At 36.7% G+C, this 12,680-nt stretch overlaps 1 protein-coding gene across 1 annotated transcript in view; it reads left to right on the top strand.

The window, feature by feature from the left end:
* adgrb2 (adhesion G protein-coupled receptor B2) overlaps nt 1–12,680 on the top strand; it is a 295,002-nt gene that overhangs the window by 239,688 nt on the left and 42,634 nt on the right. Inside the window, exons 17-20 of the mRNA XM_084131293.1 lie at nt 3,325–3,428; nt 6,159–6,261; nt 8,028–8,178; nt 11,060–11,129. Of these exons, the coding sequence (XP_083987419.1) occupies nt 3,325–3,428; nt 6,159–6,261; nt 8,028–8,178; nt 11,060–11,129 (428 nt within the window). The remainder of the gene's footprint in view (nt 1–3,324; nt 3,429–6,158; nt 6,262–8,027; nt 8,179–11,059; nt 11,130–12,680) is intronic.

Raw genomic sequence — 12,680 nt, 5'->3', positions numbered from 1 at the left:
TGCTCTGAGTCGCTGAGCATGAACTACACTCAGTGTTTCTGTTAAGATACTATTTACTTTATTTGCTTTATCTTATTCATTAGAGTGCAAGTATTTAAAAAGCTGCTTCAACGGATCACTGTTCAGTGTATCGACCTGAATTAAATTAAATCATTCGTTTACAACAATTACATTTTAATTGACAGCCAGTGCAGCATGAATCACATCGATTCACTTTCAACCCAGAGATTTATTTTAGGCGACAATAGTCTTTTAAAGTTGGTGGTTTTTAAGAGGTAGGCTTACATGAAATTTGTGGCCGCTAAATCGAAAGCTTTGCGATTTTCCACTGAACAGAAAATGCAAAAACATCTGATAATGATGTTGGAGAATGTGATGAGACCAGCTTAGGAGGTGTATGTCTAACTGGAAATTCATGGTGTCCTCATTACTTATTCTGAAGTGACCTGGAAAATTTCTCTGGACCAATCTGGAAGCGGCATTTTGTAAACTATATACTAATAAAGTCACCATGAAACCAAAATAGACAATTCTTATTTATGGAATATTGCAGTTTTTATTATAAATGATTTATCCAAACACATCATCTCTTCTCTTCTCTGATGATGTGTTTACTGGCACGAGGGCGGGACAACCTGTCACTCACATGAGATCGACCAATAGCAAACTACAATCATCCAAACAATTCCCCATGGACAAAATTAAGTCCCGCCCTAGATTTTTTTCTCGTTCGAGAAGCTGCTTCACTCGGATGTTTGTCACAAAAGGGAGTCGAGCTTTGAAAGTACGTGCCCTGATGCTGTGTCCCTGATTGTGGAAGACTTTAATCATGTCAACCAGCAGATGGTAGAACGCTCTGCAGATTGCCACAGAATTATTATCTCCCAAAAGCAGCACAGAAAATATGAATAAAAGTGTGGATTTCCAATCTGGGCTTAGATGTTACACCTATCAGGGATGGTAAATGAGAAACACATAAATCTAAATAAATATAATAAAAACGTGGCGTATTCACAAAAACTGACAAATAAAAGCAGTAGGGATTACACACTCCTGTATGGTTGTAATATGTTTTTAGTTTCAGAGAGGAGTACTGTGACCTGTATAATGATTACACCATACTGATCCACCATAATGATGTGCTGTGAAGAGCTGGTCGATGTGACATTAGCACATTGGTGTCTGAGTGATTAGACCCCCCTGTAGTTCACATGACAGTGTAACACGTTGTGTGAAGATGTAATTTCTTGGAATGGCAGGAAGGCACAAATGTCAAAATGTTATTCACTGATTACGCCACCACATTTAATTCCTTCAAAACTGGACAGGCAGTTGAGAGACATCATTTCATTTCATTTCATTTCATTTCATTTCATTGCATTGCATTGCCATGCATTTTTTAATTTTTAGGTATCGATCTATCTATCGTTCTTTCTATCGTTTGTTCTAACAGTCTCTTGTTTTATCTATCTATCTATCCAAATATCTATCTAAATATCTATCATTCTATCTATATATCGATCGTTCAATCCTTCGATCTTTTGATGTTTTCGATATTTATATCTATCTATCTATCTATCTATCTATCTATCTATCTATCTATCTATCTATCTATCTATCTATCTATCTATCTATCTATCTATCTATCTATCTATCGTTCATTCTATGTATTTGCATTGAAGTTTAACATTATTGTCTTTGCAAACAACTACCTGTCAAAAGTTTGTACACATCTACTCATTATTTATAATTACTACAATAGTAAATTATTATTATTATTAACAACAAATTTATAATAGAAGTAGTATAGTTAAAAAAAATATCATGCTTGGTCAGATCGTCTACTTGTCTGACACTTTAATTCCATGCATTTATCGATAAGACATACATATTTGAAGATTATAAGTAGCATTTGAATTTGTCTAAACATTTGACAATAGCGTGCGCATACATGCATATACACATTTCATTGTACTTGTGCATGTAACATTAAGTTGAACCCTGAACTATGCTATTACCTCAGAGGAAGTGTGTGGTTACACAGATCACCATACACTTCTTGATGGTAGGACTGAGTAGGTGGGTTAATCCAGAAACACGAGGCATGTGTTCACCCGTAGTAACCCTTCTCTCGGCAGATATGCTTAATAAGCTGGGGCAAATGGGGTCACTAGTGCCAAAGGGCTGATGGGGGATGAATGCCCAGTTTAAGAAGAGAATCTAGCTATGACCTGATGGGAAAAAAGAGAAAATGAGCTCAGGAGTAAAAGAGAAGATGGAGTAGCATGAGGCTGTTTGGAAAGAAGACCCTTGGCCTTTAGCTTTAACCTGAGCAGAATGTAATCCTCTCACTACTACCCCTCTGTATGTTTTCTCTCTGCGGTTTTATCCTTCTCCCAACCTGAAGCTGTTTGTCAAGTGTTTGCAGAATCTGATTTCTCTCTCTGCAGTTTTTATTCATGTTTCATATACACACTCACACACATTGGGCACTATCACATACTTTGCGTAATGCAGCGCCAGGCGCGACGCAAGTGTTTTGTGCTAGTTTCAGCCCGACGCAGTTATCATTTTCACGTCCTGCGCCACGTTGTTTAAATAGCAAATGCATTTGTGCGCCCATGGGCGTGCTGGTCTGAAAACGAGGTGTGTTCTGGCGCATTGTTGGCGCGTTGCTATTTTGAGGCAACTGAAATAGACTGCGCCATTGACCAACTGAAACCTGGTCTAAAGTCAATGGCGCAATATTATGTTTTTTGTTATTTAAAGGGCGCATTACACTCTGCTTAATACAAACACAGGGACGCCCAGCAGCACACAAACTAGCCAAATATTAAACATCAAAGGATTACAATGTAAAATATTATTATTATGTACATAAAGATATGGTGGAATCCAGCTTATTTGTATGGTCTGCTCGTGTGCGCAACTTGCTTTTAAAGGGAATAGGAAATTACACTCTGATTGGTTTATTGCACGTTACGCCCAAAACACACACATTACTCATTATGAGAATAGGGACAACCCTTTTAGACCATGCGCCAGGTGCGCCGACCATTTTTCCCGTCGTTAAACTAGCAAAAGTGGATTCGGACTCGCCCTAAGTGCACTTGCGCCGTGCGCTTAGACCAGTTCCAATATTTTTTGTTCATTTATTTGTTTGGTTTGTTGCCATGGATTTAGCAGGATTAAGTACAATCAGCTGGTCATTATCTCAAAATAAACTTTTTCAGGCTGATTGTTGACCAGCTGATTGTGTTATCACCTACATTTACAATAAACATCCATTATTAATCTTCCTTCTCTCCATCTATCTCTTCCCAGGGTATGGGGCCCTCCAGTATGCCGTCTGTGCCCCTCATGGTGGGCTGTGGCATATCCTGTACGGCTCTACTCATTCTGCTGCTCATCTACGCTGCCTTCTGGAGGTGAGTTCAGTAAGGCCCTTCACCAACCCATAATTCTGCAGGGGAATTTCTGAATGTAGCTTCCAGGTTCTGCTGTCCTCAGATGATAATAGGATATTACTGTGCACCATTCCCCTTGTTTGCATCCCGGTGCTCTCACAGGTACACTTATACCTTAAAAGATTCATTGTTCAGACTTGTTCAGCTTCCCACGTGGGGTTGCCCAGGCTGGAATCGAGCAGCTGGCATGGGGTGGATCTAGAGTGGGCCAAAACTGCAATTAGCAATAATTGGGAACAAATGAGGGATGGCGGGAGCTTCCTGTGGCGGGACAGGATTATGTGGAGAGTGCTAGTGAAGGCTAGCGTGGCTGCTAACAGCTCAGTGTGGCAGATGGCCTGGGATGGTCACATGATCAGCTAACACTACGTCCAGAAAAAGGCCGGTGCTTAGTCAAGTATTTATCTCCTCAGAAGTATGATTCTGAATTTTTTTCAAATGATGGTCCCATATATATATAAATGCACTAAAACACTAATAATGTGAAGTAATATTATAATTTAAAATAATTGTTGTAATCTGTTTTTGTGATGTCAAAGCTGAATTTTCAGCATCATTACCACAGTCTTCAGATCACATGATCCTTCAGAAATCATTCTAATATGCTGATTTGCTGCTTAAAGGTGCCATAGAATGGATTATTTTATTATTTTATAATGTTTCCTGGGGTGCCCTTATAATGTTAGTATGTTTTTTAGATCAAAATTTGTTATAATTTAGAAATAAAAGGCATATTTCCTAGCCTGATTTCATCCATTGATTTGAACACTCTGTTTGAAGGGGCGTGTCTGCTGTGAGACTTCAGTGCTGTTGCCCACTGCTGTGATTGGCTGACATACTTGCATATGAAATATCTGGCATTACATGTAGAGCTATCTGGAAAACTTTTACTATTACAGCTTTTATATGTTTTTACTATTACAGCTATCGGGATTAACGAATCATGAGAAGGTTTTTTTTAAGTATTTAGATCTATTCCCATCACATAAAAGGTTTCAGTGATGAGCACTGAGCAGATGACAGCCTGTTGATCGCGTGAATGAAGATCTTATCACTGCAACGCGATATACTGATGCATAAACAGTGTTGAACGACTTTGAAAGAAAGATTATCTGTCTGAATTTGAACAATTACACATCAGAAATTCACATAACCCACTGGTTCTCCAGAGGCTCGGATGAAGGAGCAAAAAAATATTTTTGTGTTCATTTGTACAAACAAACACTGAGCAACTGCCATGCTTCGTTCGCTCGTTTGCAAGCCATGATGTCTCTCGAGGAAAAAACAATATCGCGCTGGATCTAGATAACACAATGTAAATTATCGTTAATAAAATCCCTACTTGCCGCTTGCGGGAATATAACGTTAGTTGAAATTGCCCCCTTCGTCCGTTTGAGACGCCGAGAGAAGCCTGGCTGCTTGATATTGTTGTAACAGTCCGTGGTGAAATGGGCAGAGCAACTAAACAACTTCGAATTAAACTGTAGCGGTATCCGATTATAGATAGATAGATTATAGATAGATCTGCCATTTTCCCTATGATCCTCCTCCTGCTTGTTTCTTCACCTGCAGAACTTCTGATGATTCGGCTGCGCAGTTTCGCCTGGCACTGAGCATGGGCTGGCATATGCAAATTTTTAGAGGCGTACATATTAATGATCCCATCGGTTTCGTCACAGTTGGTGTTATGTGGAGATTCGCCCGTTTTTCAGGGGTGTTTTTCAAAAACGAGATTTAAATAAGAAAGAGAAAACTATGGTGTTTGAGACTCACTGTATGTCATGTCCATGTACTGAACTCTTGTTATTTAACTATGCCAAGATAAATTCAATTTCACATTCTATGGCACCTTTAAGAGTTTTTATTATTATTATTATTATTATTATTATTATCATGATCAATATTGAAAACAGTTTAATATTTTTGTGGAAACTTTGATCGTCAGGATTTTTTGATGAATAGAACATTCAAAAGAATCAGAATTTACTTGAACTATAATTTTCTTTTTAAAAAATTAAAAATATTTACTATTTGATCAATTTTATGTGATTGCCTTTAAAAAGTATTAATTTATTAAAAATGAATAATCTCTCTGAACCTGAACAGTATATGCACAAACTTTTATGTGTGAGACTATTTGATTGAAAAGCATGTTGTGCTACATTATTTATATAAAATAATATTTATATTATAGTGTGTTCAATATTTTGGTATATAATGCAATTATATAGGTGTTAAGGGTTAAGTATCCAAATACTTTGGATCCAAGTAATTTCCACCCCCTTTCCCATAATTCCATAGCAGGTGGTGGGAAGATATTTCCTCTCTTCAAGCTTAGTGCATCTGCAACACCAACAAAAGCTTATCAGTGTTCTCCCCTATCACTCAGACCATTGGTCCAGGGAACGCTGTCATTGTCCTCTTGAGCAGAACTGGCTAAAGCTCAAATAGCGGATGAGGACATTTTGCTCACCGGTGGTTGTGTTTCGGAGTTCATCTGCAGGTTATCTGGGATGCTGCTCAAGTTGTCAGTGTTCAATGGAGTGAAAAATATGATAAATGGATGTTGATAAATGGATCCCTTACCTTTATGACATGTAGCTTTTGTAAAGATAATAACTGTCATAACTGCAAAACAGTTGCTGTTAAAGTTGTCAGTGTGTGATTTTCATGTTTTTCTTTGATTCTCAGGTACATTCGTTCAGAGAGGTCCATCATTTTGGTGAACTTCTGCCTGTCCATACTGGCCTCAAATGTGCTTATACTGGTGGGACAGTCCCAGACTCTTAGTAAGGTAAGTATCTGTGCACAGAAAGAGTTCAGAAAGAACAACTTTTAGGTTCTTCATGTTGTTTGGCTCTGTTTTTTTGGACTGGTTCAGTGGAATTAAATGCCGCCCCATGGTCCACATGAAATAAAATATAGTTCACAATTAATATAAATTTTATGTTGGAAATAGCCCCTTGTTGTTGTTGTATTTGTCATTAAAAAAATATATATATTTTAAATTATATTATTATTATTATTATTATTATAAATCTTATTGTATTCATAATAACAGTTATATAGTAAAAATAAAGATAAGATTTTAAGATTTTTTTTTCTTTTTCGAATTTAGGAATTAACCATAAAACTATTATTACGTATTATTATTATTGTTATTAATTTTAAAAGAAATGTATATAACTTCTATACATTCTAATAATAATAATAGTAATATTGTATATGATTAAGTGCTTTTCATTTTCCAATATGACAAAACCATAAATTATTATTATTATTATTATTATTATTATTATTATTATTATTGTTTTTATTGTTATTGTTATTATTATTGTTAATCTTATTTAATTTATAATACAAAAGTATATAATATATATATTATATATTATAACTGTTAGATAAGGTACTGTTTTCAAAAGCATTTATGAATTAACCATAACACTATTATTAACCATTTATTATTATTTGTAGTATTATTATTATTATTTATTGCAGTTATATACATTTCTTTGAATTTCATTCTATTCTAATTCTACTTAAATTGAAACTACAAGTCTGAGTCCTGTTTGCTACCTTCATTCAAATTCAGTTGAAATTCGCAAAATAAATTGGATATAAAAAACAAAAAACAATTGAATTTATAATTGAGATTTGAATGACCCACACCTTGCGCCCGGACTCCCTAGCGGTCTGTTGTCTGTGGGACAGGTAACGGGCGTTTGTTCTCTCTCCAGGCTGTAATGACATTATGTAAGTGGCCATGATAGAATTTGAGAAACTCAGGCAGGCGCGTGTAACAGACAGACTCGTGGAAGCCGCTGCAGGGTCAGCTTTGTGTCAGCCGTGACTGTCACACTGAGAGAGCGTGAGATAGACTACAGAGACACCTGAGAAATAAGTGCCGCCATTTAAACTCAACCTGTCGCTCAGAGCTACAAAGAAACCTGAAGAGAACCAAAAGAACTCGCAGGACCCCTTCCCCCTCAATCCAGACTTAATATTTCACTAAATTCTCATATTCACCATTAGTTTAAGAAAGTACAGATAAGCTTAATTTCAGGACCCATGAATGGTGTGAAATCCTTCTCATTTCCTGGGTCATTTGCTGAGCGAGCCAGTGTTTAGCATTAGAATATGCACCTCATTATTGTATAAAACCTCAGCGAGATACTCTGCTTACTGCTTCTCATTTGCGTTCGCCGCTTACTTAAACCCTACTTTTCTTTAATTCCAGCCTGCCATTTTTCCTTAGAACTCGTTCAACCTGTAACTAACCCATTTTCACATTTGAAGTACCGTCTGCGAGGGAAAAAGCATGGAAAGGATGCGGTGCTAGAGAAATAATTTGCACACCACAATGGAACTGAGTCAGTGTCTACCCGACTTTCTTTAACGTCCGCGGCTCTTTCCCACTTCTCCTTCTCAATCACTTTATATCTCTCTCGATAACAAAGAGCCATTTGCACCTCTTCTTGCTTTCTGTACTTCTTTCTGTCGCACCTTTTTTCGTCGTTTCATTTCTCTCTGTTTTTTTCTCCTTCCTTCTTTTGTCTCTAGGGACTGTGCACTGTGACCGCTGCCTTTTTGCACTTCTTCTTTCTGGCTTCTTTCTGCTGGGTATTGACGGAAGCGTGGCAATCCTACCTGGCCGTGATTGGCAAGATGAGGTCCCGCCTCATTCGCAAGCGTTTCCTGTGCCTGGGCTGGGGTAGGACACCCGCACACACACACCAGAAACTAACATTAAATGTCAAAACCGATGTTACTGAAGTGCTTTAGCTCAAATTTGTTTCTCCATATGAGTGTAACATGCCAGTTCTTATCAATTCAATCACATCAGATTGTCTGCCATGTCAGTTTGCTTTAATGGAGCCCAATGACACACCACAAACATGCCATGGGAGCTCAGTGTTACTTCTGTGTTGCAAGACGTAGATGTCCGATCGTTGATAAGAAATGCATTGTGTGCCACCATCTTAGCACAGGCGTGATCTTAAAAGGGTATTCTAGCACTTGCAATGGCACACGTACATGTTTTGTAACTTATTGATCCACTATCACTTCCATTAATTCATAGATGCCCTTTGCAGATATTGCAGAATAGGATTGCCTCCCACAGGGAGTTGGTAGTAGATGGGTTTCTAACTAAGATGTCAGAAAATGACTTGTGTTACTCAGAATGTGAAATTCTGATATCGTTGTATGTGGCCTGGCTGGTCGTGTACATGCTCAGATCATAGTTGTAATTGTAGTTTGAATCCTGTAATTCAATGTAAATCCATGTAATTTTTTTTCTCCCCATCGTTTTTATTGTCTTATCTCTAACTGTCTTATCCATTAGGCCAAAAGCCTTTTAAAAATTAATATCATATGCAACATCATAAAAAATATGTATTTATTTAGTGTTGATATTGTCAAAAAAGTATACAATTTATAAAGACGAAATGTAAAAAAAAATATAAAAAAATCATTGTTCCGTTTATTTTTTTATTGTATATATTTTTTTGTATTATATCACCTATATCATGACTAGCTTGTTTCCACCACAGAATAAAAAATAAAAAGGTAGGCTAATTGCGACTTTTTATCTCACAAATCTGACTTTTTTTTCTCACAATTGCGTTTTACATCTCGCAAATTCTACACGCAATTGGGAGATATAAAGTCAGAATTACATGATATAAAGTCGCAATTGCGTGTTATAAAGTCAGAATTGTGAGATATAAACTGCAATTCAGAGGAAAAAAGTTGTTTTCTTTTTTTCCTTAGAAATTGACTCACAATGAGAACATATATCTCACAATTCTAAAAAAAGATGACAGAATTGCGAGATATAAACTAGCAATTGCTAGAAAAAATTTTATAACATGCAATTGCGACTTTATATCACGCAATTCTGACTTTATATCATACAATTCTGAGAAATAAGAGATGTAAACTCGCAATTGTGAGATAAAAAGTCGCAATTATCTTTTAAAATGTTTTATTCTGTGGCGGAAACAAGCTTCCATATATGACTGATCACTTTGTTAAAGCTTGCAGCAAAAACATCAAAACCAAATTTGGTGGTTTTGATCAAAAACTCATATCTAATGTTTAAATGCTCTGAATACCTGTTTTTATTTTTTGAGGTTGAGGTTTCTGAGATTTTGTATCTGCTGCAAGATATATTATATATTTGTTTTTATGATTTTTTTATTTCTATTTTTTATGATATGTTTGATTTTTAAGCTGCCTGAAAAAATAAAAATAATAATAATCATAATACACATCTCCTTTTGAATGGCCAATACATTTTCAATCACACCTTCCATCAGAGCAAACTCATGTTTCTCATTGACTCACTCATTTCTTCCTCCAGAGTAGAATTTGGATCCCCGTTCATCCCGTTTCAATCCTGTTCTCTAAACCGGAGTTTCTCTAATTGCCTTTAATTTCCAGAGTTAATCAGAGCATTGTTAATTGCATGAATATTTCAGAGGAGAGCTCATTATGTGTGGACGTGGCACGCAGACATAGAGCGAGAAGAATGGATAGGTCTAATTAGCACATGAGTAAAGCTGGCCTCCCAGACTGTGATGGCAAACACAATAGAGAGACGGCCAGGAAACACTCACAGACACAGACAGGGGAGCGGAGGATGGGGTTCGACACAGTAAAGGTCACTGTATGCAACATTGTAATCAAGGACCAATAAGTACACCTTCCCCAATCTCAAGATACTTTATAAACAATGTTTAGTTATGAAATCTTAAATAGCAAAATGCAATCATTATTTTATTTTTGGGGGGTGGAAAACTATATAATATTCATGAACATTATATAGTATATTATATCAAATAAAACAAATAAAAATAGAATTATAGCATTTTCATAACATGATAAATGCAGTTATTTTATGTTTTATTTTATTTTTTTCTTAAATGTATCAGTAGCATTGTAATTTGTACATTAAAGGTGCAAAAAGTTCTGGTATGATTTATCTTGTTTTTCATTTTTACATCACAAAAACAAGCTGTTTTAACAGGGGTGTGTAGAGGGCTCTTTGTACTTCCCATGTGGAGCACTCTTAGAGAATACAGACAGGGACGTTTACACTTCTGCACTCTGGCCTCTTGAAAAGAGACACATACAAAGAGGCCCATGGGACTTGCTCTCTGCTAAAGTAGCGTGTTTGAGGTCTGGGAGGGCACTGTGCACAGGGGGAATGGTGTACCTGTGCACTGTGTGCATTTGTCCATGAAAAGGGCACAAGCTAAAGAAAGTCACCAATGTGAGAGGACATTACTTCAGTTAGCTTCCTCTTCAGCCTTAGGCAATCTGCCATTAATGGCTCTATTGGGGGGGGAAAAACAGGGATCGGGGATTCTAGATTTTCATAATTTGCCTTTTAGCAATGCTCGTCCTTTGTTAAATGTGGTGGACAATTTTCTCGTGCATTCACGTACATGTACTTTCATTTCATTTTCACTTGTTTAACTTGTTCCATCTGTTAAATATCAATGAACTTAGCAACCATGTTTTTTAAAACAAGTTAAGCAATTAAACCTTTTAAATTTCAATAGAAAATCATAGACTTTTTCTTGCAGGTCTTCCAGCCCTTGTGGTCGCTGTATCTGTGGGTTTCACCCGGGCTAGAGGTTACGGCACACCAAGTTAGTAAGTATCACTGATGCAATGTAGTCTCACAAGGAAAATGTTGAGACGTTTATCTTTCATCAAGTGCCATTTTGAGGGTTACATCAGGTGTTCTCAGGATGTTATTGAATGTGGAAAAGTATACGGAAGTTCCTATATATGCAGTATGTGAACATTGAGTAATCTGTATTATAGTATAACATATGTAATGCAGAGACAATGCAAAGACAACTTTCCCCAATTGGGGAAATTGACTTTTCAAAGTAATGCAGTACAATATTGTGTTCCTCCCTAAAAAAGTAACTAATTGTGTTACTTAGTTACTTCTTTATGGTAATGTTACGTTACTTTTGCATTACTTCTTCTCACTTGGGCTGGGCTTGCATTAATAACAACAACAATAAAAGTTATATTTTTGGCAAATGTAAAGGCCCCTTCACACCAAAAGTGAAATGAATAAGCCTTAGGCTGAAGGAAATGCTAATTTATGCCTGTAAAGTTGATGGCGCAGCTCAAACAAACATTTCAGCATTGCTGCCATTCTGGATTGCAGAAGAATAGAATGCAGAAGAAATGTGGTATATTTATGTTATTTAACATATTTAGTTATAGCAGATTTGCATAATATTCATTAATTTTGAGAAATACTGAATCTGTTTTTGTGCATGTGAGATGAGTAAATGCAAGTTTACATTTAGTCTAGAACTACAATAACCATCATGTTTACACTGCGCACACAACACCTCTGCACTTACTCCCGATTTCTCTCAACATGGGGACAAGAGAGGTGTCGGTCAATAAATGGGAAAACAAAGTAACTTGGATTACTTATTTGAAGAAGTAACTCAGTTATTTAGTTGTAAATTTAAAAGTAATGCATTACTAGTTACTTGGAAAAAAAGTAACCTTGTTACGTAACTCGCGGTATTTGTAATGCGTTTAGCCCCATACGCACATCACATTAAAAATATAACCAAAGAAGTGCTAAGATACCCAATGTTTAAGTCTGAGGGTTTTACCGACTAATCCGAAGCCAGATGTTTTCATCTTTAGAGCTCCATTTTGGTGCCCAGACAAACACTGGAAAAGGAACGTTTTTTAGTGACTGTTGCCTAATTTTGACCTTTGAACTTGGAAGAAAGTCTTCTAAAATCAGATCCTTCCCTGGGCTATTTTTCCTCTATTCCTATGGATTCCCTCAAAGTGGGGCCAATTTTCTGCTGCTCTGCATATAATGGTTTCTGTCTTTACTGCACCAGTAAGCAATTGATTTAAACCAGGGAGCTCTCTGACTAATCGGAGACAAAAGTTGAAAACAATGGTGTCCTTTGAAAGCTTTAATTGGATGTGTTTGACACATGGGTTCCCCTCAAACCAAAAGACAAATTTTGGAAACGGTGCCAGGAAGTCAGTCGCCTCAGATAACCTCACCACTGGGCTGCTTACTTCTCTGCAGTCTTTCACATATGAATGCATGTACGATTGAAAGCATGCGTCTATAGTCCTTTCACAGCTGACATTTCACAAGGAAGTCAGAATACAAACTAGATTGAAATTGTTTGATTGTCCTTG

This window comes from Abramis brama (genome assembly GCF_963993115.1).
Source record: "Abramis brama genome assembly, chromosome: 12".
Taxonomy (NCBI): domain Eukaryota; kingdom Metazoa; phylum Chordata; class Actinopteri; order Cypriniformes; family Leuciscidae; genus Abramis; species Abramis brama.
The sequence above is the reverse complement of the archived record's forward strand: the minus strand, read 5'-3'. Positions and strand labels throughout refer to the sequence as shown.